The following is a 21,761-nucleotide window of genomic DNA, read 5'->3' on the forward strand; positions in this document are numbered from 1 at the left end:
TTTTATATCATGTTTTTCGAAACGTTTTGAAATTCAGGCTACCCTGAGTGTCGAGTCTTCAAAATTCGCGTCATCAGAATTCAGGGGCGGAACCCCATTTCGAGTTATCACAATTGAAGGAGAACTGGCCTACCAGACCGGAACACGGGGGGTTGGGCATAGCCCCCCCAGTTAATAAATGAAATATATAAATAATAACAGAAACATTTTCACCTTGCCAACACTCAACATTGATGTGATATGGGTTCCAAATTTCTTGTTTCAGAGATATATATATATTGCAAAGTTTTGTAATAAAAATTTATGCTACAGTGAAGTTTGACATAATCAACAATATTATTACTACCTTATTTCTGTTTCTCGTGTAAGAGAAAAACGGTAAAATGTCACTCTTATAATTATATGCGATGTTATAATGGCAAAAATAGTAAGAAAAAAGTCATTTGCACTTTCTCTTCAAAACACAAAGAAAGAACATTGTAAATTCAGCCAGTGGAAAAGAAAATACTACATATTTTTCTTCTGTTATCTGATTTTTTTCCTTGTAGTACAAAGAAGAAATCACTGCATATAACATGGAGTCTGCATGAGGGAAAAAATCTGGAAATTGGTAAATTATAACAAATAGAGAAATCATGTCAGAAAAATTATTCACGTAAGATTCTAATCTCAGCAGGCATAACATTTTCTTCTAGATTACATATCTAAAGTAACTGAACCTTTGCTACTATTTTACACTAAAATGAATGGGTATGTTCCCCAAGTGATTTACGTTTGTAACAGCTGTCTTGCGAACGATTTATGAAATAAATTATCTGAAATATCTGCAGATTGATTAGGTCTATACCCCCCCCCAAAAAAAAGATTATGAAACACATATGCACCTTTTCTTTGAAAATAATTCAAATCCTCTTTTTTCAAGATAATTGTATGATTTAATTTCTCATTTTTGATAATAAAAGTGAAACTGATCATTATAAATTAAGTAATTATTTTGGCATAAATGATGTATAAGCATGTAAACAAAACGTCAGTATTTCTGTTAGGATATAGGTAATCAACAATTGAAAAGGAAACAAGACATTCTTGACATATTCTGCATTACAGCCTGAGGCACTTTAGTGTTCTCCCCTTTCTTCTCAATAGCGCTGAGAGTAATAAGCCTTCAACTTTTCCTCCAGCTAAGAGGATATTACCAAGTAGATTATTTCAGAAATAGCTTCCAGCAGCAGAAGTAATATTTAGATTTTTTTAAAGAAAAACAAACAAAAACAATACTACTGAACTTTCTTTTGTGTGGTATGCATATAAACAATTTTGCATGGTGAAAATATAGCATATTATTTCTAAAATTTCAAATAATTTCAGCAGACAGTAGAACAGCTGGTTTTAGATTGCAAATAAATAGAACAGAATTAGAAGCTTCACGGTACAATCTGATTGCCGTATATCTTTTGTCAAAATGGTAAAATGAAGTAATTGATTTTGAATGATGTCTAGAAAAGCTTTCAAACCTGTATAGAAATTTAGAGTAGTTATGCAATTGAGTTCCAGGAGAGGATAAGGAGGTGGGGGGGGGGGGGGGCATTAGAAAATCTTCAAAATGAACAAAAATTTTGAATCACACATATTTTCAACATATCTACGAGGATATGCACTAGATATTATCGTAATATGCATAATACAAATAAATAAATAAAAGGCGAAGAATCACTGCTAAAATATCATTGGATATAAATTTTTCATACCAAAAAGACACAATCGGAAACTGAGTAATGCAATTTAGCATTTTAACATTTTTTTTTTATTTTGTCTTTATGAATAACAAAAAATCGTTTCTAAAACTGAAATGTGATGATCCATATAATGCTATTTGGCTAGAAACGAAAGCAAAAGGACATATTTATTTCAATAAATATTATTTAAAAATATAAATATTTGACATAAATTTTTGAAGCAAACATTTAAAAATTCTGAAATTCGAAAAAAAATTATTCATTTATTATACGTAAAGTGAAAGAACAATCAGTGCAACTCTTCTGGTGCACTCATTTGTAGAATAAAATAGACCAAATTTGCTATCACTAAATAGATTCATTGCAAAAGCTGATCAGTGGTCATTTCAGGATTGATTTTTTTTGCATATGTGAAATTCGTTTCAATTTTTGGGAAGAGACACAATAAATCATTTTAGAGGCAAGAAAGGTCAAATAACTTAGGACAGTAAATGAAATTCTAAGCAACACAATAGACGTAAAGATGGGGGGGACACAAAGGTCACCCAGCAACAGTTAATCCACTAATGGCTATAGAATAGCCGTAATGAGATTATCGGCAGAGGAAAGTAATAGCATGATAAAAGGTAGAATGCCGACGAAGTTTTGATCCATGAAAAAATCTAGGGAGAGCTGACTATATCATCCACACCAGCCGGTTGGGAGGTTAATGGAGTGTTTGAGGCATTGGCTATGAGGAGTAAGCAAGCAAAAGAGATGGTAGTAGGGACAAATGATGGGAAGTGATAGGAAAGATAGTCAGTGTGTTACCCAGGTATGACAGTGATGGATGAGGAAGAGAGAAAAAATTATGAATGCTATGTTGGTGGAAATGTGTGAAGAAAAAGGAATGCAGTTTGTTAATGTGTGGAATGAGTTTGAAGGAAGAATTGAACTGTATGAGAGTGATGGACTGCATTTGACTGCACCCTTCCTATACAGCTTCCATGGATGGCCTCTAGTTCTACCTTTGCCTCTCTCTACTCTATGAAATATCTCACCCACATTAATAATGATAACAACCCTTCACCAACTTATATGTCTCAATTATATTCCCACTTCTTCTATTCACAAGGTTGTGTAAATTGCAATCTCTCCTTGTATCTGACATTCAGGGGCGGATTAAGCCGACTGGGGAACTTGGAGATAAAATTTACAGATCCTCTAAAAAAATTTCTTCATTTGGATACCTGTGTGACAGTATTCAATTTTTAATTTTAAATTGGAAACTATTCCAATTCATCATCAAAATGCGTAATTTATATCGTTCTTATAGATCGCATTTAATTTTTCCACATAGCTCGGAGGCCCCTGGTGGCTGCCAGGTCTGACACTTGCTTGATCTGCCTCTGCTGGCATTCCATAGGCATGACACAGTAAACCTTTTCTGACCTTCTCTAATACATCCTCATCCTCTTGAAAACTAGGTGACCAAATCTGTGCACAATAGTCTACATGTAGCCTGATCAAAGCCTTATACAAGGGAACCATAACCTCCTTGCTTCTGCATGTCAATGTCCTCATTATTACCATAATCCATTTGGATGTTCTTACAATTTTAGCAGTGTGACCCCTAAACTTCAGGTCTCTGTCCACCATTACTCCCAGATCTCTCATCTCCTCCACCTCCTTCAAAATTTCTCCATTAATTGTATACTCTGCATCTCAACCTTCACTACCAAATTTCAAGACCTTGCACTGTTGCTCTCCCCCATCTGTGACTTACCCTAACAGTAGTTGATAACCAGGCAATCTGATGTGCAATATTCCCTCAAAACTTCAACTTCCTGTCCTTCAGCAATCCCAAAATCCTAGGCCTCATCAATTTCTTGCCGTCTAGCTCTATCAATGCAGTATAATGGTGGTAATCTTTTCATTCAAAAATTATAACCTTATAACCATAACCACATTAAACTGATAGCCGTTTTTCTTTGCCCATCACTTCCATGTAAGACACCTGTTTGTGGTTGAGAGACATCCCAGTGATAGTACTGGTCCTTTTCATTTCTCATCTGTTTCTGCTATTTTCTTCCTGTATTCTTTGCTCTACTTTTCCTGAATATTTTTTATTTTCTTATTTTTCCAGATCACTATCACTGGGATAAATGCTCTTGCTTTCATGTGTGCCTTACATTGTGAACTGTGAACATCTGAAAAGAGCAAGAAGAGTTGTCCCAGCCAGAAGAATTTCCGTATTCTGTAGGGGGGGGGGGTTCCTGGCTGGGCCATGATGGGTTGGCTAGTGAGCTTGATTGCAAGGGTAAGTAGTGTTATAGTAAGTCCCTACTCCCATGGTCTGGGAAAAGGGTGTGTTCTAGTGCCAGCATAGCATAGCATCTTGGATAGCCCTGTCATCCCAGTTTTGACCACTGTAATTGCTTTTATAGATATTGAGAATCCATATGTGACTCTGTGGTGGATAGGTGGGGAGCTCTGATGCTGAACCTTATTTTCTATTATCCGATTTGTCATTATACTTTAAACAGGTGAACATCCTATCAGGAATATGTTGCCCTTCTTTATCCAAAAGGGTTGGTGGGATCCCCAAAAGCTTTTAAGGAACTCTGTTCAGTGGATATTGTGTAGTTAACATGAATTGAAACAGATAAGAGTGGATAATAGACTTATGAGTTAGATCAGTGACTGGCTATCAGATAGGTATCAGAAAGTTGTATATGGGGTGCGGTATCCTGAAAGAGAAAGGTCATTAGTGGTGTACCGCAGGGGTCAGTTTTGTGGTTCAATTTGTATTAATGATATTTAATGATATGATAGTTAATGATAGATTATATCATTATGTTAATAATATTTGTATGTATAATGATATGAGGAGATGAGAGATCTAGGAGTGATGGTGGACATGGACCTGAAATTCATTGGACACATTGCATTGTGAAGACATCGCATTGGACAGTGATGTGTAGGACCCTGACATGCAGAAATAGATTATGATGCCATTGTACAATTAATTAAAATAATTAATAAATAATAAATTGTATGAATTAATTAAAATAATCCATATAAGGCTTTGATCAGGCCTTATGCGGATTATTGTGCACAGATTTGGTTGCCAGGTTTTCATGGTGACGAGGATATGTTGGAAAGCGTCCAGAGAAGATTCAAAAAGGTGGTATTTGGAGTAGGAGGACAGATTGAGAGAATATAAGAAGCACAGCCTTGTGAATAGGAGGAAGAGGGGGGGGGGATATGATTGAGATATAAGCTATCAGGAGTTTTATCAGGTCGACATGGAAGAGATTTTTCATAGAATGGGGGGGGGGGTAAAACAAGAGCCATTGCTGGAAACTGTATAAGAAGAGTGTGTGAGTAGAGGAATGAGGAGTAGGTTCTTTGCATGGAAAGTGGTTGGTGAGTGGAATGCATTGCTTGAGTGTGTTGTGGGTGTAGAAACATGGAAACAGTTTAAAGCACAGTTCAATGAGCATTGTGTGCAATAGTGTGTACCTACGACGGTAAGTCTCCAACTCCATGGAAGTCAGATGTTATCATAGTAATAATGCAAAATACTCAAATGAACTCATTATGAGGAAGAATACCCAGTATATTGTGAACATGTCAGGTGAAATGATTAGAGATTCAAAAGATCAAGCCAGAGCAAAGCATTCTATATTAAAAGATGAAGAGGAAGTAAACCACATATAGTGGAAAACTTTCTTACTCTGAAAAGGTCATTCAAAAAAAGTATCTAAGAGGACATCAGCTGGAATGACTGTCACACTTTCTCACAATTACATTATCCTTTAATGCTAAGATTTACTCTACTTTTCACTCAAGCATTTTTAAGGAAATCATAAATATGGCCTCACTCTCGAAAACGTACCAAAAATTATCACACTATATGAAAATCCTGTGGTAAGAAAATTAATGGAAAGAGCTTCAAAGAATCAAGGAAATGCGCTGAGATGATCCACTAAAACAGAATTATTAAAATACTCAGTATCCTGAATGGAGTTGAATTTAACAATGTCTTGGATATTTTTCCTGAGATGATCAATAATTCCCCAGAAAGGAATAATCTGAGACTGACAAAAGTAAAACCCAGTTGTATCTTTGCCATCTGTAAGGAAAAGATAGGAGTTGCTAACCTTGTAGGCTACCACATGCAATTCAAGAAGTCTCACTCAGTACTAACATAGAGGTAGTGTGCTGCAGCTGTTTACCAGCTTGTGCAGATATATTATTATCATTATTAACACATGGAGTTAAAGGATTCGTCATGGATGATCCACACTCTCATGCAAAGAGATCATCCACTGTGCCTTAAATCCATTCACAGTTTCTGCACCAACAGTACTTTCAAGTAATGCATGCCACTCACCAACTACTCTCTCCATACAATGAACTGCTGCTTGCACCTTTCTTATACAGCTTCCTTTTTCTTGTCTCTATGAAAAATCTCCACAACATTAATCTGGTAACAACCACTTCACCAACTTATATGCCTGTCATATCCTTTCTGCTTCTTCTATTCACAGGGCTCTGTAAGTTGCATTCCCTCAATCTTTCCTCATATCCCACATTCCATAGACCTGAAATCAACTTAGTGAACCTTCTCTGGACCCTCTCTAATATATCATCATCCCCCTTGGAAACCAGGCAACCAAATTTGCACACCAATAGTAAATATGCAGCCTGATCAAGACCTTAGTCTTGATCAAGCTGCATATGAACCTCAGTGGAACTATAACTTATCTTGCTTCTGCATGTCAAGATCTTCACCATGGTATCTGACCTCTGAACTTCAAGTCTGTGTCTACCATCACTCTAGATCTCTCATCTTTTCCATCCTTCAAAATTTCTCCATGAATTGTATAGTCTACATTCTAAAACCTTGTTTACAGGATTTCAAGACATTGCACTTTGCAATATTAAACTGAAACCTCATTCATTTGTCCACTCACATAATCTATTGAGATGCTTCTGCAAGGCCACAACATCTGCTCTGCTCCTCATAGTTCTTCCCAACTTGGGATTGTCAGTAAACAGTTGCATATCTCCAGTTAAGCTTGCCCCAACTTTAGCATACAAGGTATGATACCACTTCCCCATTTACAACCTACCGATACCTATCTGACAGCCAGTTATTTGGATAAGATGGGCTTGGATAAGAGTCCAACAGGTCTCTTATCCAAGCCCATTTGTTTCAATTTAATTACCAGCTTGTCATGTGGCAATCTATCAGAGGTCTTTGAAAAAGCAAAGTACACCAGCGTACTTGCTTGTGCCTTATTCAGTGAATTCGTCAACTTGTTGTAGTATGTAAGCAGATTGCTAAAATGTGACCTTCCTTGAAAAATCCATTATCAACCCAATTCTGAATCTTAGTCCTCACCAGCCACTCTAACACCTTAACAACAACTCAAGGCATAGAAATTGGTCTATATATTTGTAGCCTCAGTTCCCCCCCTTTTTTTTTTTTAAGTGGAACAATTTTTCTCATCTTCTACTCCTTTGGAACTTATATACCTCCTGTTCATTCACCATCAATCCCTTCACCACCATATCCTCTGTACTCCAGCTTCTCATAATGTCACCTTCACAAGAATGAAATATCCTGATAACCTTCTTATTGAATACTTCAACTATATCCTCTGCATCAATTACCAAACTACTATTGTTATCAGCTAATATCAAAATTTTGATGTCTTCTGCATTCACTATTGCGCTACCCAACTTTCCATCATCAGCGAACAAATGAACCATTCCTCTCAGTTCCTTCCCTATATCATTAATGAACAAATTAAACAGCGGTGGTCCAAGAGCAGAACCCTGTGGCACACCACTAGTCACAGGCCATCTTTTGGACTCTACTCCTGAGTAAACTACGCTCTGATATCTCTCCATCAACCACCCTCCAATCCATCTCACCAACCCTATATCCATTCCCATATGTTGCAGTTTACGGATTAGAATTCCATGTGGTATCCTGTCAAATGCCTTAGCCAGGTCCAGCAGTATCACTGTAAACTCTTTACCCTTATCCAGTTCAGCTGTCACTGTGTTATAAAACCTGAGCAAGTTACTGAGGCATGATCTACCCTTCACAAAACCATGCTGTCCCCCATACAGTATCTCATTTTCATCAATCCATTCCTGTATTTTTCCCTTGACTACTTTCTCCAAGACCTTGACAATGACTCCTGATATGCTGATCGGTCAGTAATTTTCAACAGTAGTCTTGGATCCTCCTTTATGCAGTGGAACTATTTTCCACTCTTTCCACCCCTTCGGGACTAAACCAGACCCAAGACTCAGATTAAACAATATGGTCAAGGGCACTGACAATTCTTTAGCCGCTTCACGTAAGACCTGTGCTGGTATACCATCCAATCCCACAGATGTATTCACATTAAGGTTCTGTAATAGACTATTCACCTCCACTTCATTCACCACAATTCCCATATAAACTAACGGTTCCTTCATTCTTTCAATGTCACCACCTGGTTGATATACTCTTGCAAAGTGCTCACTCAGTAATTCCACTATAGTGACTGATTCAGTGACCTCCCTACCATCAGCATTCCTTAAAATCATTCTTCTGTGTACAGTTTTTCTTTTACTTGCAGCACATTGAAAGAACTGTTTAGGATTCTCTTTAGCTTGCATGGCTAATTTCCTTTCATCATCAGCTTTTGCTTTTCTTACCACATTTGTTACCCTTCTGGCCTGCACTTTATACTGGTCATGTGTCTGCAGGTCTCCTTAAATTCCTTCCACAGTTGTTTCTTTTTTTGCAACTCAAATTTAATGGTGTTATTCATCCATTTAACCCCTACTTGATTTACTATTCGGACTCTAGTTATACAGTCAGCCATAACCTCCTGGAAATGCTCCTTGACCTCTTTCCATGCCCTATCAACATCCAGCCCTTGCAGTTTTACATGCCATGGCACCGAACCAAGCAATCTCCTACGCTTGTCATACTTGCCAGCACGGTAATTCCACATGTACCCTGTCTTAATCGAAAATTTCACACATTTAGCCACCTCCCAGATCAAGACCCTATGATCACTTTCATCAATAGGTGGCAACATGGTCATATTCATTACAGTCAAATTCTCAGATGCTATTACTAGGTCAAGCACTCTCGAACCACTTGTATTTTCCATTACATGCTGTCTCAGATAATTATCCCTTAGTAACTGAATAAAATCCAGTTCCTTCCTCATATGTGTCCTCTCCTCCTTCTAATCAGTGTTACCATAGTTGAAATCCCCCATAATAATTACCCTCCTTCCACTCATTTCATCAATTTGTCTATGCATACTATCTCCACCATCTATTCCATCACCTGGTCTATAGCAGCACCCAACTGTACATTTTGTTCCATTAGTCTCAATCTCACACCAAATAGCCTCAAATGAACTCATTTCACTATCCTGCAATACAACTTCTGTTCTCCTTGGCTGCAGTTCATCAGCTATCATTAATGACACTCCTCCCCCATTTTATTCTCTCTGTCTCTCCTGAACATATTACACCCTACACATTCTATCCCACTAACTATATCATCTTCCATCAGCCATGTTTCACTAATGCCAATAACCTGTGGCCAGGAAGAGCCAACCAAGGCTAAAAATTCTTCCTTCTTGTTCCTAATACTCCTGGCATTAGTATACATGAAATGCAGTGGTCCCTTTGTCCCATCCCTATCTTGGCGCATTATACTAGCTATCCCATTCTGATTTCCTGTCCTTCGTACTGGCTCAGGCTCATTATATACATTCTTACACTCAACTGCCTCACTGATGTCTGTATATCTACTTCCTCCCCTCCTTAATAGTTCTAGTTTCCCTGATTTTGAACATCCACTCTCACTTCACTCAGCAACACTTGTTCCAGTCTTTGCACACCAAATCCATTCAAATGTAAGCCATCCATCTTGTACAAATCCTTTTGCCCATCAAACTCACTTCACACATCAACAAACTTTACACCACACCATCTGCATAACCTGTGCATAAAGTCATTTACGATTATGGGCCTCCTTCTAAACTCCTCTCTGTCATATCACGGCAACAGACTCACTATCCTAACTCTATCACTCTTTTCTTACGCTACCTCTGATAATTCCTTAAGTCCTCTCTCATATCAAATTTATCTCCTTTCAAATCATTCGTTCCCGCTACGACTGTCATTTCTTTCACTCTCTGCTTTTGCTCTCTAATACTGTCACTTACATCCTTAATTTTCGTACCCTGTAAGTACGATTTAGTCAAACTCTCATCTATCACACCTCTTACTAACGAGTCACAGTATACAACACTCTTTTCTTCATTTCTGAAACACTCCCAGTCATACGCTTATTTTTCCTTTCATACACTTGCTCATTTCCGTTAGCCGAGGAACTTGGGAAAGAGTTTTGCAGTCACTCCAATTGCCACTTCGCCCTATGTATTACTCTGCGTAAGCGTATGATCTCACTCATTACAGCTAATTTCTCATTTTTTTCATCATTCAAACCATTTTCTCTCTCTCTGTATAATTACCTTCACTCTCTCTTTCATCACCGCTCTCATTGCTGTCTTGTACAACATCACAATTTACTATCAAACCACTATTTTCTCTCACATTCTGGCTATCTTCTATAACAACTATCTCACGACCTGACACACACACACACACACACACACACACTCTCTCTTCAATTCCTCACTTTCCTTAGATTTTTCAGCACAGTCTCCCATCACTATCATTATCTATCCAGACTCCAGCCTCTTTCGGGAAAGCATACATCCTGCACACATTACACTGGACGAATTCCCTTACATTAAAGTTTTTGAACAAAGACAGCGAAGTTTTTGTCGCCATTGTTTTTCGTTGCATTGGCACCATGTGCTACACTATCAGTCGTATCTTTAAGCTACTAGTTTAAATAAAGCAGAAATCACACAGGCAGACCAAGTTACCAAAAACAAACAATACTACATTAAGATTAAATCAGTATTGCCAATTTTTTCTCAAAATAACACTTATCTTTTCAGGAGCTCTCTGTAAACACTACACACCATGTAGCCCTCTAGTGGACTGTCTGTTTGAAAGTCTATATATTGTATTCCTTGGGAAATACATTGGGGGGGGGGGGGGAGGCTGTTCCACAATACAGCAGTAGCAGGGATGGAGGAGGAAAAGAAACTTGTTATTTGGGTTTCAAGGTGCACTGTGAAAGGATGTTGTGTGGCAGCTGTACATGTTCCAATGGGCTTAGTACAGAGTTGAGGAATTATTGATACTATTTCAGATGAACATTTGCCATGGAAATGTTTATAGAATACACAAATTGCGGAGACCAAACATCTATATGAAAGTGAGGGGATTTAGTTAGTAAGGGATGGTTAATTTTTCAACTTAATTGCTCTCCTCTGTATTGAGTCAAGCATTTTGAGGGAGCTTTTAGGAGCCCCCACTCCAAATGTGAGAGCAGTATTTGATAGCTGGGTGGATTTGTGATTTGTATAAGGTTAACAGCTGTTTGGAGGTGAAGTAATGTATTGAACGAAAGAGAAATCCTAGTTTTTTGGAAGCTGAGGATGCAATGGTTCTGATGTGTTTATACCAGGAGAGGCCTGATGTCAGGATAATTCCAAGACAAGAACTCTCATCCTGTCTGGAAATTTAAGTGTTATCAAAAATAATACTGGGGGAAAATGTTCTTTTTTGTGAGAAATAAGACAGAACTAGGTATTACTGGCATTGAAGTTGATGAGGTTATCTGAGCCCCATTGGAGGATGGCTTGGAAGTCAGAATTGAGGACAATGGTAGTTGATGTTCTGTAGCTTGAAGTGAGTTATGTAGAGTAAGGTTTGTCAAATGAAAGGGAGGAGTGCAATGTGCTGTCATCTGCAAAACTGTGTATTGGGTTGGAGGTCAACCGAAGTAGGTCATTGATATACAGAAGGAAGAGGGTTGGTGAGCGAACAGAACCTTTTGGAACCCCAGCATTAGTTGGATGGTTAGAAGATAGGGAACCGTCTACCGTCACACATAGTGCGTGTGTTCAAACAGACAGCTAACAATCCAACTGCATAAGTCCTGAGACAGTCCAAAATGATAGGAGTTTGCTTAGTAAGCCTTTGTGCGAGACCCTGTCAAAAGCTTTAGAAATATCAAGTGCAACCATTTGAGATTCACCAAAATTCTCCATGGCATTTGTCCAGAGATGGGTTATATATGATATGAGAGTAGATCTCCTGTTGATCGGCAGCAACAAAATCCATACTTCTGGTTGCTTAATAGCTGGGTGACTTCAAGGTAGTGTAGGAGTTGAGAATTGTTGGTTTTTGTGTGTTAAGGCTAAGTGCTGTGAGGACATCATGTTGGAGGCTTAATGGAATATATATACAGCACTCGGAAAGGATTAAAACTGATTTTAATACCTCCAATATTTCATCTCAGTCACTGATACATCTTCAGGGATTACAAAAAACTAATGTAACATACACTCAAATACAATACAATACTAATCTGAATATGTGGGTGACTCTAAAGTCCTATCTAGGTGGTGCACCCTCTATGGGCTATTGTAGGTGGCCTAGAATGTAAGGTGGGAATCTCTGATAATTAATGTTTCCCAAATTTTCGGAAGTTTAATGCAACCGAATTTATTTAGATTTGCCTGATTTCTGAGTGCTGCTGCAGATTCTAAAAATAGTCTTTATTTTTTGAATTTACTGTGGTGGAGCATGGTGGTTTTTTTTTCCCAGGCGATCCTGTGGGTTGTATCCGAAACATGGTCTGCCAGGCCAGACTGACCATAGTCGTGGTTGCAGATGTATGATATGTGTTCTTCTAAGTGGATGGTTACTGATCTACCTGTCTGGACAGAGAGGTAGATCAGCAACCATCTGACAATTGGTTATGCAACAGAGCCATCTGGGTATGATAGGGGTGGGAATAGTGTAGCAAAAAGCAGCCACAGTATGATTATCACACTTCTCATTATTACCAAGCCCTGTTTTCAAGGTCATGAAGTAGAACTTAGCCCTCAAACAGATGATCAGAAGACTGAAAGAATCATTAGTAGAAGATTGATTGTCATCAAGTAATCTAATGTTTATTTATTGAGATTTGAATGCTTCTTTTAAATGGGGAGGTTTCCTCTGTTTTGAAGTCACCAAATTATTTGTATTGTGTGTACTTGATTATCTGGGTATTATATAATATTGATGTGTTTCATCCATTCAGTAAATAGCTGGTGAAATAACAGATAATAGTTTACAGATCACTTACATTGAATAAACCAAAGTTGAATCACAATATATTAAAAAAAGGACAAAGATAATGAAATTGAGGATGAGGATAATATTCATAATTAAATGAACATTGCTGGTCATGCTTATGTGAATTAGAAAAATTAAGTTTTTACAAATTGAAATGCACACCAAAATATAACAAAATATTGTGGGTAATTTCTAATAGATGTTTCTTTTCTCCATACAGAACTGTGGAGAGGAGGTCTCGTATGATTTCTGGCCCTACCAACTTCAATCATGTTTCACATATGGGACCTGGTGAAGGAATTCAGTTGCAGAAATTAATGGACTTACCAGTTGTAAGTTATGTAGTAACAAAACATACTATTTTTAATATTATGTTTTTTTAGTTTGGCTTAGCATATAAATATTATTAATTCATTAAACTGTTGACTTATTTTAATCCTTCTGAAAGAGATTGTATTTATTGCTTACTATAACTTTGCGTCACCAGCAAATAGTGTAGAGGTAGTATTGTTATAATTTTGCTATATTTCATAATAACTAGATCAACAGAAGAAAGATTGTTATAAATTAGATTTTAATCACCAACTAGAGGAACTTTTTCTAGACTGTTTTTCAGCCTATTTGAGTTAGTCAATATTTTTCATAGCCAGGTTACAGTTTTTTTTCTCTTCCATAAATGCAGATTTTCAACCAGCCAACTTGAAAAAATTGGCTGTAGAACGCAAGCTATTTCAGACAATAATATAATTTAGAGTTATTATTATTATTATTAACATCTGACCTCCATGTAATCCAAGACTCATCGTGGGAGGTACACACTATTGCAGACAATGCTCATCTAACTGTTCTTTAAAGTGATTCAATGTGTCCACATCCGCAACACACTCAGGAAATGCATTCTACTCACCAACCATTCTCCATGCAAAGGACCTACTCTTCACTACTCTGCACACGCTTATACAGTTTCCAGCAGTGGCCTCCTGTTCTACCCCCCCTCCCATTCTATGAAAATTCTCTTCCATGTCAGTGCAATAACAACCCCTGACTAGCTTATATGTCTCGATCATATCCCCCCCCTCTTCTTCCTATTCACGAGGCTCTGCAACTTACATTCTATCAATCTGTCCTCACACTCCACATTTCAAAGACCATCCTTGTGAATCTTCTCTGGACATTTTCCAACATGTCCTCGTCATCATGAAAACCAGGCAACCAAAATCTGTGCACAATAATCCATATGAGGCCTGATCAAGGCCTTATACAATGGCATCATAAGAAGGGTCCTCCATCCTCCAATGATGTGGAGGACCCTTCTGCATGTCAGGTTCCTCCACATCATTGCCATTATCTGATGTGACGTGTTCACAACTTGTGCAATGTAGCCCCTGAATTTCAGATCCTTGTTCACCATCACTCCTAGATCTCTCGTCTCCTCTACGTCCATTAAAGTTTCCCAACAAAGTGTATACTTCGCATCCCATCTACCCTTACCAAATCTCAAAACCTTACAATTGCAACATTGAGCTCACAGTTCCACTTACGACCCATTCATACAATCTATTCAAGTTTTCTTTTAAGGCCATAACATCTGCTTGACTCTGCATTTCTCTCCCCAGTTTTGCATCATCTGCAAACAGCTGCATATCACTAGTTAAACCATCCCAATATTATTAACATACAAATTGAACAACAATGGCCGCAAAACTGATCCCTGCGGTACACCACTAATGACCTTTCTCTTTCGGGATACCGCACCCCAATATACAACTTTCTGATACCTATCTAACAGCCAGTCACTAATCCAACTCAGAAGTCTGTTATCCAATCTTATATGTTTCAGTTTATTTAAGAGCTTGTCATGTGGCAGTCTATCATAAGCCTTTGCAAAATCTAAGTACACCACTGTATATGCATCTCCCTTGTCCAAGACATTTGTTACCTTGTTATTGTACATAAGTAAGTTAATGAAACATAATTTCCTCTTAACAAATCCATGCTGATTACCACAGAGAATACTGATGTTATCAATTCATTTCTGTATCCTACTTCTCACCAATCTCCAGTACCTTCACCACAACTCCAGATATACAGACTGGCCTATAATTTGAAGCTATAATCTTATCACCACCTTTATGCAGTGGAACAATTTTACTCTCCTTCCACTCCCTTGGAACCTGTGCTGTTGCAAGACTTTTATTAAACAGGCATGTCAATACTTCTGTCAATTCCCTGGAAAATTCCCTTAAGATGCATAGTGATATGTCATCAAATCTTATTGCCTTATTGACATCAAGGTTATTTATTTCCTGAAATACCTCTTGCTCACTCACAATTAAGCTATCCTCTCCTGTGTCCTCTACACTTAATTTCCTCATGATTCCACCCTGATCAGGATGAAATACCCTTATAAATTGATCACTGAATATTTCAACAATGTCTTCTGCAGCAGATACCATTCTACTTCTTCCATCCATGAACTTCATCTTACATGATCATTCTTCCTTCTACTTGCCACATATCTAAAAAATCTCTCCGGGATTTTTCTTTGCCTGATTTGCCAATTTCTGCTCATACTCTACATTTGTTTTCCTTACTAACTGAGTAACTCTCCTGGCTTGTTCTTTATACTCTTCATGTGACTGATTATTACCATTATTCATCTTGTAGTTCCTCCAAAGTACTTTCTTTTTCCAGATTTCATGCTTAAGCTCCACATTCATCCATTTTACACATACCTTATTCAGCCTTTTGACCTTTGGAATACATTCACACAGTGATGCTGTTTTGCATTTCTTTGTCAGTTCCCATGCAGAATTTATTTCCTTACCATTCAACTCCTTGTTTCATATTATAGCTCCAAGCTGTCTCCTAAGCTTATCATAATCACCAGCCTTATAATTCCACATATATTATATCCCTTCCTCACAAAAGTCTGCATATGACTAGCCACAACACAGGTGATTACTTCATGATCACTTTCACCAACCAGAGGAGAGTGTAAAACCCCTCTCACAATTACGTCTTCTGATGAAATAATCAGATCTAGAACTCTCAATCCTCACATACCCTTCTTTATGTGCTGCCTGAGATAGTTATCTCTCAAAAACTCGAGAAATTCATATTCTTTATTCCCAAATGCTATCTCTTCATTCCAATCTATACTGCTAATTAAAATCATCCATAATAATTACCTTTCCTTTGTTCATTAATCCAAGTTGTTTATACATTTCTTCATCACCACATTCCCAGGACTATAGCAACATCCAACTAAATATGTCTTCCACTAAACCTCCACGTTACCCCACACTACCTTGTTGCAATAACCACTGCCATTATTTCTCCCTTTCATGTCTATCTTATGTGGACTTAATTCCCCTGCTATCATCAGAGGCACTTCCACTCCCTTCTTGCCCTTTCTAAAAACACTGTATCTGTCCATTTCTATTCCTGTTACAATATCATCTTCATTCAACCATGTTCACTTATTCCAATGATTTTGAAGCAAATAAACTCAATTACTAAAACCATTTCATTCCCCCTTATCAGATACTTCTGGCATTTGTAAACAAATATAGTAGATCATTTTTAGGTCAATAAACAGTCCTATCCAAGCTATGTGTTACTTGTAATTTCTCTATACACCTGTCCAATCACCTTCATCACCACCACTTACCACATATATCTGCTCAGTCTCAATTTCCCCACCCACATTGCAATATACTCCATCTTCATACACACGTTTACTGCCACTTTCAACATCCACTCTCCCTATGCCATGTCTCCCTGTCCACCCGAGCTCCCCCCTGTTTCCCTGTTCCTCTTGCATTCCTGTTCTCTCTTCATCTCTAACACTATTACTGTTTCCACTGCCAAGTACTTCTGTCTCTTCAGTACCACTCTCCTGATTTTTCCCTTCATCTCTTTCTTCTGATCTCTTGCAACATGAAATGACAGTAGTTGTTTACTGTCCTCTCATGCAGTAGGCAACTATTTGTAGGCTTTATATAGATGACTCTTGTCACTTTTAAAATCTATAAATTGTTGATATCCAAAACTCAACTACCAGTGAGGAACAACTAAGGGTGGAGACAGCTGCCTACCAATTTCTAAAAGTTAGGACTAAAAGCATTATCCACTCTCTTTGGGGAATAAAAGGCATTCAAGAATTTGTTTATTTATTTTCATATCTGTCCCACCTTTTCCAAATTATCCATACCATTGGACAACATCAGTATGATGTAAATGAAACAGTACAAGCCCAAGAACAGAACTTTGTGACATGACTGATTGCCTTCATTATATCCTAGTATGATGCCTTATAACTAATAACCTGAATGACACACATAAAATGATGATAATAAAAAAAAACTTTCCCAGCCATATCCTTTCCAGATTAACATGAAATCCATACACATGCAAATCAGCCCAGTTTACTTAATTTGTTCAAATTTCTATGATTTCTCATGATATCCTGCATAAGTTGATAGTTATGCAGGATATAACTATCAACTTATTGGTAACAGCAAGTTGTGTATGGGGGGGGAGCAGTAGCCTGGAAGAGGAGAGGCACTAGTGGCATTCCTCAGGGGTCTGTTTTAGGACCATTGCTGTGTAACCTGTATGTTAATGATAATGGCAAAGATTTGGATGGAGATATTCAGTTGTTTGCAGATGATGCAAAGTTGGGACAAACAATGAAGAGTAGAAAAGATGTGGCCTTACAAGAAAGCTTGAATATACTTGATTCCACCACCTCCAACAATAGGATATATTGTTGGAGGTGGTGGAATTAAATCTTGGAGTGATAATGGATAAGGATCTGAAATTTAGGGGTCACATTGCCAAAATTGTAAGGACAACACAAAAAATTTCTGGGAATGATGCAGAGAGCACTGACTTGTAGAAGTAAGGAGATTCTTGTTCCATTCTATAAGGCTCTAATTAGGCCACACATCAGGTGACCAAATCTGTGTATAGATTTAGTCACCTGGTTTTCAAAAGGACAAAGAAGTGTTGGAAAGGATCCAGAGACGACTGACTAAGGTAGCTTCTGATCTCTGGAATGTTGAATATGAGGAAAGGTTAAGAAGATGCAATTTTTGGAGTTTAGTGGATAGGAGGAAGAGGGGTGATATGAATAGAGACCTACAAGTTAGTAACAGATTGTTATAGGATCAGTGTTGAAGAGGTTTTATAGAAAACAGTGGGAGATCAGGGGAGAACCAGAGGTCATCCCTAGAAGCTGTATAAGGAGCATGTGAGCAGAGGAGTGAGAAGAAGGTTTTTTTTTTCATGCAGAGTCATGAATGATTGGAATGCCTTGCCTGAGAGAGTGGTGTCTGCAGAGAATTTGAGTGTGTTTAAGGCGCAGTATAATGAGCTGTGTGTATGACAAAAGGACCTCTAGATGAATCTTTGATTCCATGGGGTCTTAGGATAATAATAATAATAATATGCAAACTAGCATATTTCAACCAAACTGGAAAGTCAGTTGCTGTTTCAAATAGAATTAGCAGTCTGGTTTTCATAACTACAGCACTAACACCTTGCATAAAATCTAATATAATAAACTGCTGTCTTCAAAAATATTGCACAAAGAATATTTACAATTTTGCAGACTGACACACACACCCAACTTAAAGAAAGTGAAAGGAATTTCTGAGGATCATATTGAGTAATACTATAGCTAAACAAGATATCACCACCAAAATCAGCTGAATTGCATGTTAACAGGGGCATCAAAATTCTAGATTCCATACGATGGATGTTACCACCAGTTACTTTTCTTTGTGCCATTTTCATTGTCAACCTGATCCCAGAAAAAGTCTGTCAAAATATTGGAATAGAATTAAAATAAGTTATTTAACTTTCTAGTCAAGTTAATTATGTTTTCTTCTATGCAAGAGTTGACATGCTTTCTAATTAACCTTAAACCTTGTAATACAGAGACAAATAAATGTTTAGCAAATAATACATTAGTAATGTTATTATGATCTATTTTTTTTTAATGGGGAAACTGTATGAATGATTGTTGTGAAGGAATTTTTGACCTCACAAAGAGCAATGGATTGGATAAGTTTATTATGTTAGAATTAACCAAAAAAAAACTTATCATTGTTATATGGTTAAAAATAAACTTTTCATTTATCAGAGTTAATATTTTACTATATATTATTATTAACTAAGATTTCATGGAGTCAAAGACTCATCTAGGAGGTCCCTTTATCATACACACAGCTCATATATCACACTTTAAAGACACTCAAATTCTCTGCAGACACCACCCTCTTAGGCAAAGCATTCCAATCATTCACAACTCTGTATGCAAAAAACCTGCTTCTCACTCCCTTGTTCACACCCTCCTTATACAGCTTCCAGGGATAACCTCTTGTCCTCTCCCAATCTCCCACCATTTTATGAAAAACCTCTTCAACATTAATCTTATAACAACCCCTTGCCGACTTGCATGTCTATCATATCACTCCTCTTTGTCCTCAGCATCGTACTCAGAATTTCTTGTGTTGTCCTCACAATTTTGGCGATGTGTTCTCTAAATTTTAGGTCCTTATCCACCATCACCCCCAAGATCTCTTATTTCCTCCACCCCACCAAGCTTATATTCTACATCCCATCTTTGTTTCCCAAATTTTAAAACCTGACATTTTGCAACACTGAACTGTCATCCCAACTCCTGTGCCCATTCACTCAATCTGTGCCAATTCACTCAAAGTCTTCTTGTAAGGCCACAACATCTGCTCCCCATAGTTTGTCCCAACTTTGCATCATCTGCAGACAACTGAATATCCCCATCCAAATCTTGCCCAATATCATTAACATACAGGTTAAGCAGCAATGGCCCTAAAACAGATCCCTGAGGCACACCACTAGTTACTTTCCTCTTCTGGGATATTGTTCCCCTATACACAACTTGCTGATACCTATCAGATAGCCAATCTGCGATCCAATGCACTAATCTAATATCCAACCCCATCCACTCTAGTTTGACTACTTATCATGCAGTAATCTGTCAAAATCCTTTGCAAAATCTAATTATACTACTCTATATCCATCTCCTTTGTCCAATGAAACCATCACTTTATTGTAATAAATAAGTAGATTACTAAAACATGACCTCCCTTTAGCAAATCCATGCTATCTATCAAAGATAATACCATTGTTGTCAACCCCAATTCTGGATCCTGGTTCTCACCAGCCTTTCCAACACTTTACCCACAACAACTGACACACAGATAGGCCTATAATTTGATGCTTGAGATTTGTCACTTTCCTTAAGAATAAGCAGAATTTTACCTTCTTCCACTCCTTTGGAACTTCACCACTCATATTGAACAAATATGTCAAGGCAACTGCCAACTCCCTGGCACATTCCTTCAATATGTGCCGATATATTATTAAATACCACAGCCTTTACTTGAAGTTTGCTCAGTTCCCCATATACCTCTTGCTCACTTAGAGTCAGTCTCTCCTCCTCATCATCCACTGTTCTCAAACTCTTCATGATGTCAGATCATGAAAGACCTTTATGAACTGCTCATTAAATATCTCAACTATATCCTCTGTAACAGTTGTTCTTATACCATTTGCTCCAATCAACATCATTCTTCCATAATCATTCCTGTTTTTTGCTGGCTACCTATCGAAAGAACTCCCTAGGATTTTTTTTTGGCTTCATTAGCTAACTGCGGCTTTTACTTCACTTTTGCTATATTTTTATAAATTAAAAAGAGGTTTATTTCATCATCATAGGAAGATAATGATGAGAGAAACCTCTGTATATTTTTATAAATTAATAAAATATACAGAGGTTTATCTCATCATCATCTTCCTATGAAGATGATGCTGAGATAAATTTAATACTCTGATAGGGTGGTTATTCCTTTCTGTTTATATAGTCTGTTGGGCAGGATTTAAACTTTGAGATTTAAAAGTGAAAACCCTGACACTTTGATATACATTTCAGTAAAGTTATTGTAACCATATAACTCACTTTGAAAAGCCATTGTAAGATTCATTGTACTTTGGACAGCATTTGAATTCAGGTCTAACCAAAGTGCAATTAACATTACTCTGATACCAATTAGCATTAGTAAACTTCTACATCTGTAGAAGTTTACATATACAAATTAATCTTCATTGGCCTTATATACAAAATTTCATCTCTGAATTTCCATCTACCATATATTGCAGGAACTTCCCATTTGACAAAAGACTGCAGGCTATGATTAAACATCAAATTTGTAACCCCTACAATTTTCTTTTCACTACTGATAATCAATAAATACATTGCTACTAGAGCTTCATTTTTGTGAGATACAAGATGGAGCAATAAACAAACTTAATTAAAACCTAAATTAAAACTTAAACTTTAGTTAAATATTCCACATAGATTAATATATATATATAATCAGTAGTTACATTGACTTGGTGATTGGATATGTTCATCTTTTTTTGACTGACTGAAACCGAGAAAATAGTTAATTTAAGTTAATTTTCAGGTGTGGTAACCTTAAAGCAAATTAAAAAACATATAAAACATAAGTTAAACTTAACTTCAGTTCACAAGCCTGTTATCATAGCATGTTTTTATGGTTTTTTATGTTTTTTAATTTGCTTTTAAGTGTTACCACACCTGAAGAAGTCATTTTTGACAAAATGTTGTGTGCTCCATTAAATTAACTTGTTATCTATTTTCTAGGTTTCATTCGGTCAAAAAAAGATGAATAT

The 21,761-nt window shown here is 37.2% G+C and overlaps 1 protein-coding gene across 1 annotated transcript in view; it reads left to right on the plus strand.

The window, feature by feature from the left end:
* The window catches only part of LOC150101467 (serine/threonine-protein kinase Genghis Khan-like), an 896,778-nt gene that overhangs the window by 836,015 nt on the left and 39,002 nt on the right, over positions 1-21,761 (plus strand). The window contains 1 exon segment of the mRNA XM_090400803.1: positions 13,247-13,348. Within this exon segment, the coding sequence (XP_090256929.1) occupies positions 13,247-13,348 (102 nt within the window).

The sequence above is a fragment of the Typopeltis vanoorti genome, chromosome 11 (genome assembly GCF_054136105.1).
Source record: "Typopeltis vanoorti isolate ZY-2024b chromosome 11, IOZ_Tvanoo_1.0, whole genome shotgun sequence".
Taxonomy (NCBI): domain Eukaryota; kingdom Metazoa; phylum Arthropoda; class Arachnida; order Uropygi; family Thelyphonidae; genus Typopeltis; species Typopeltis vanoorti.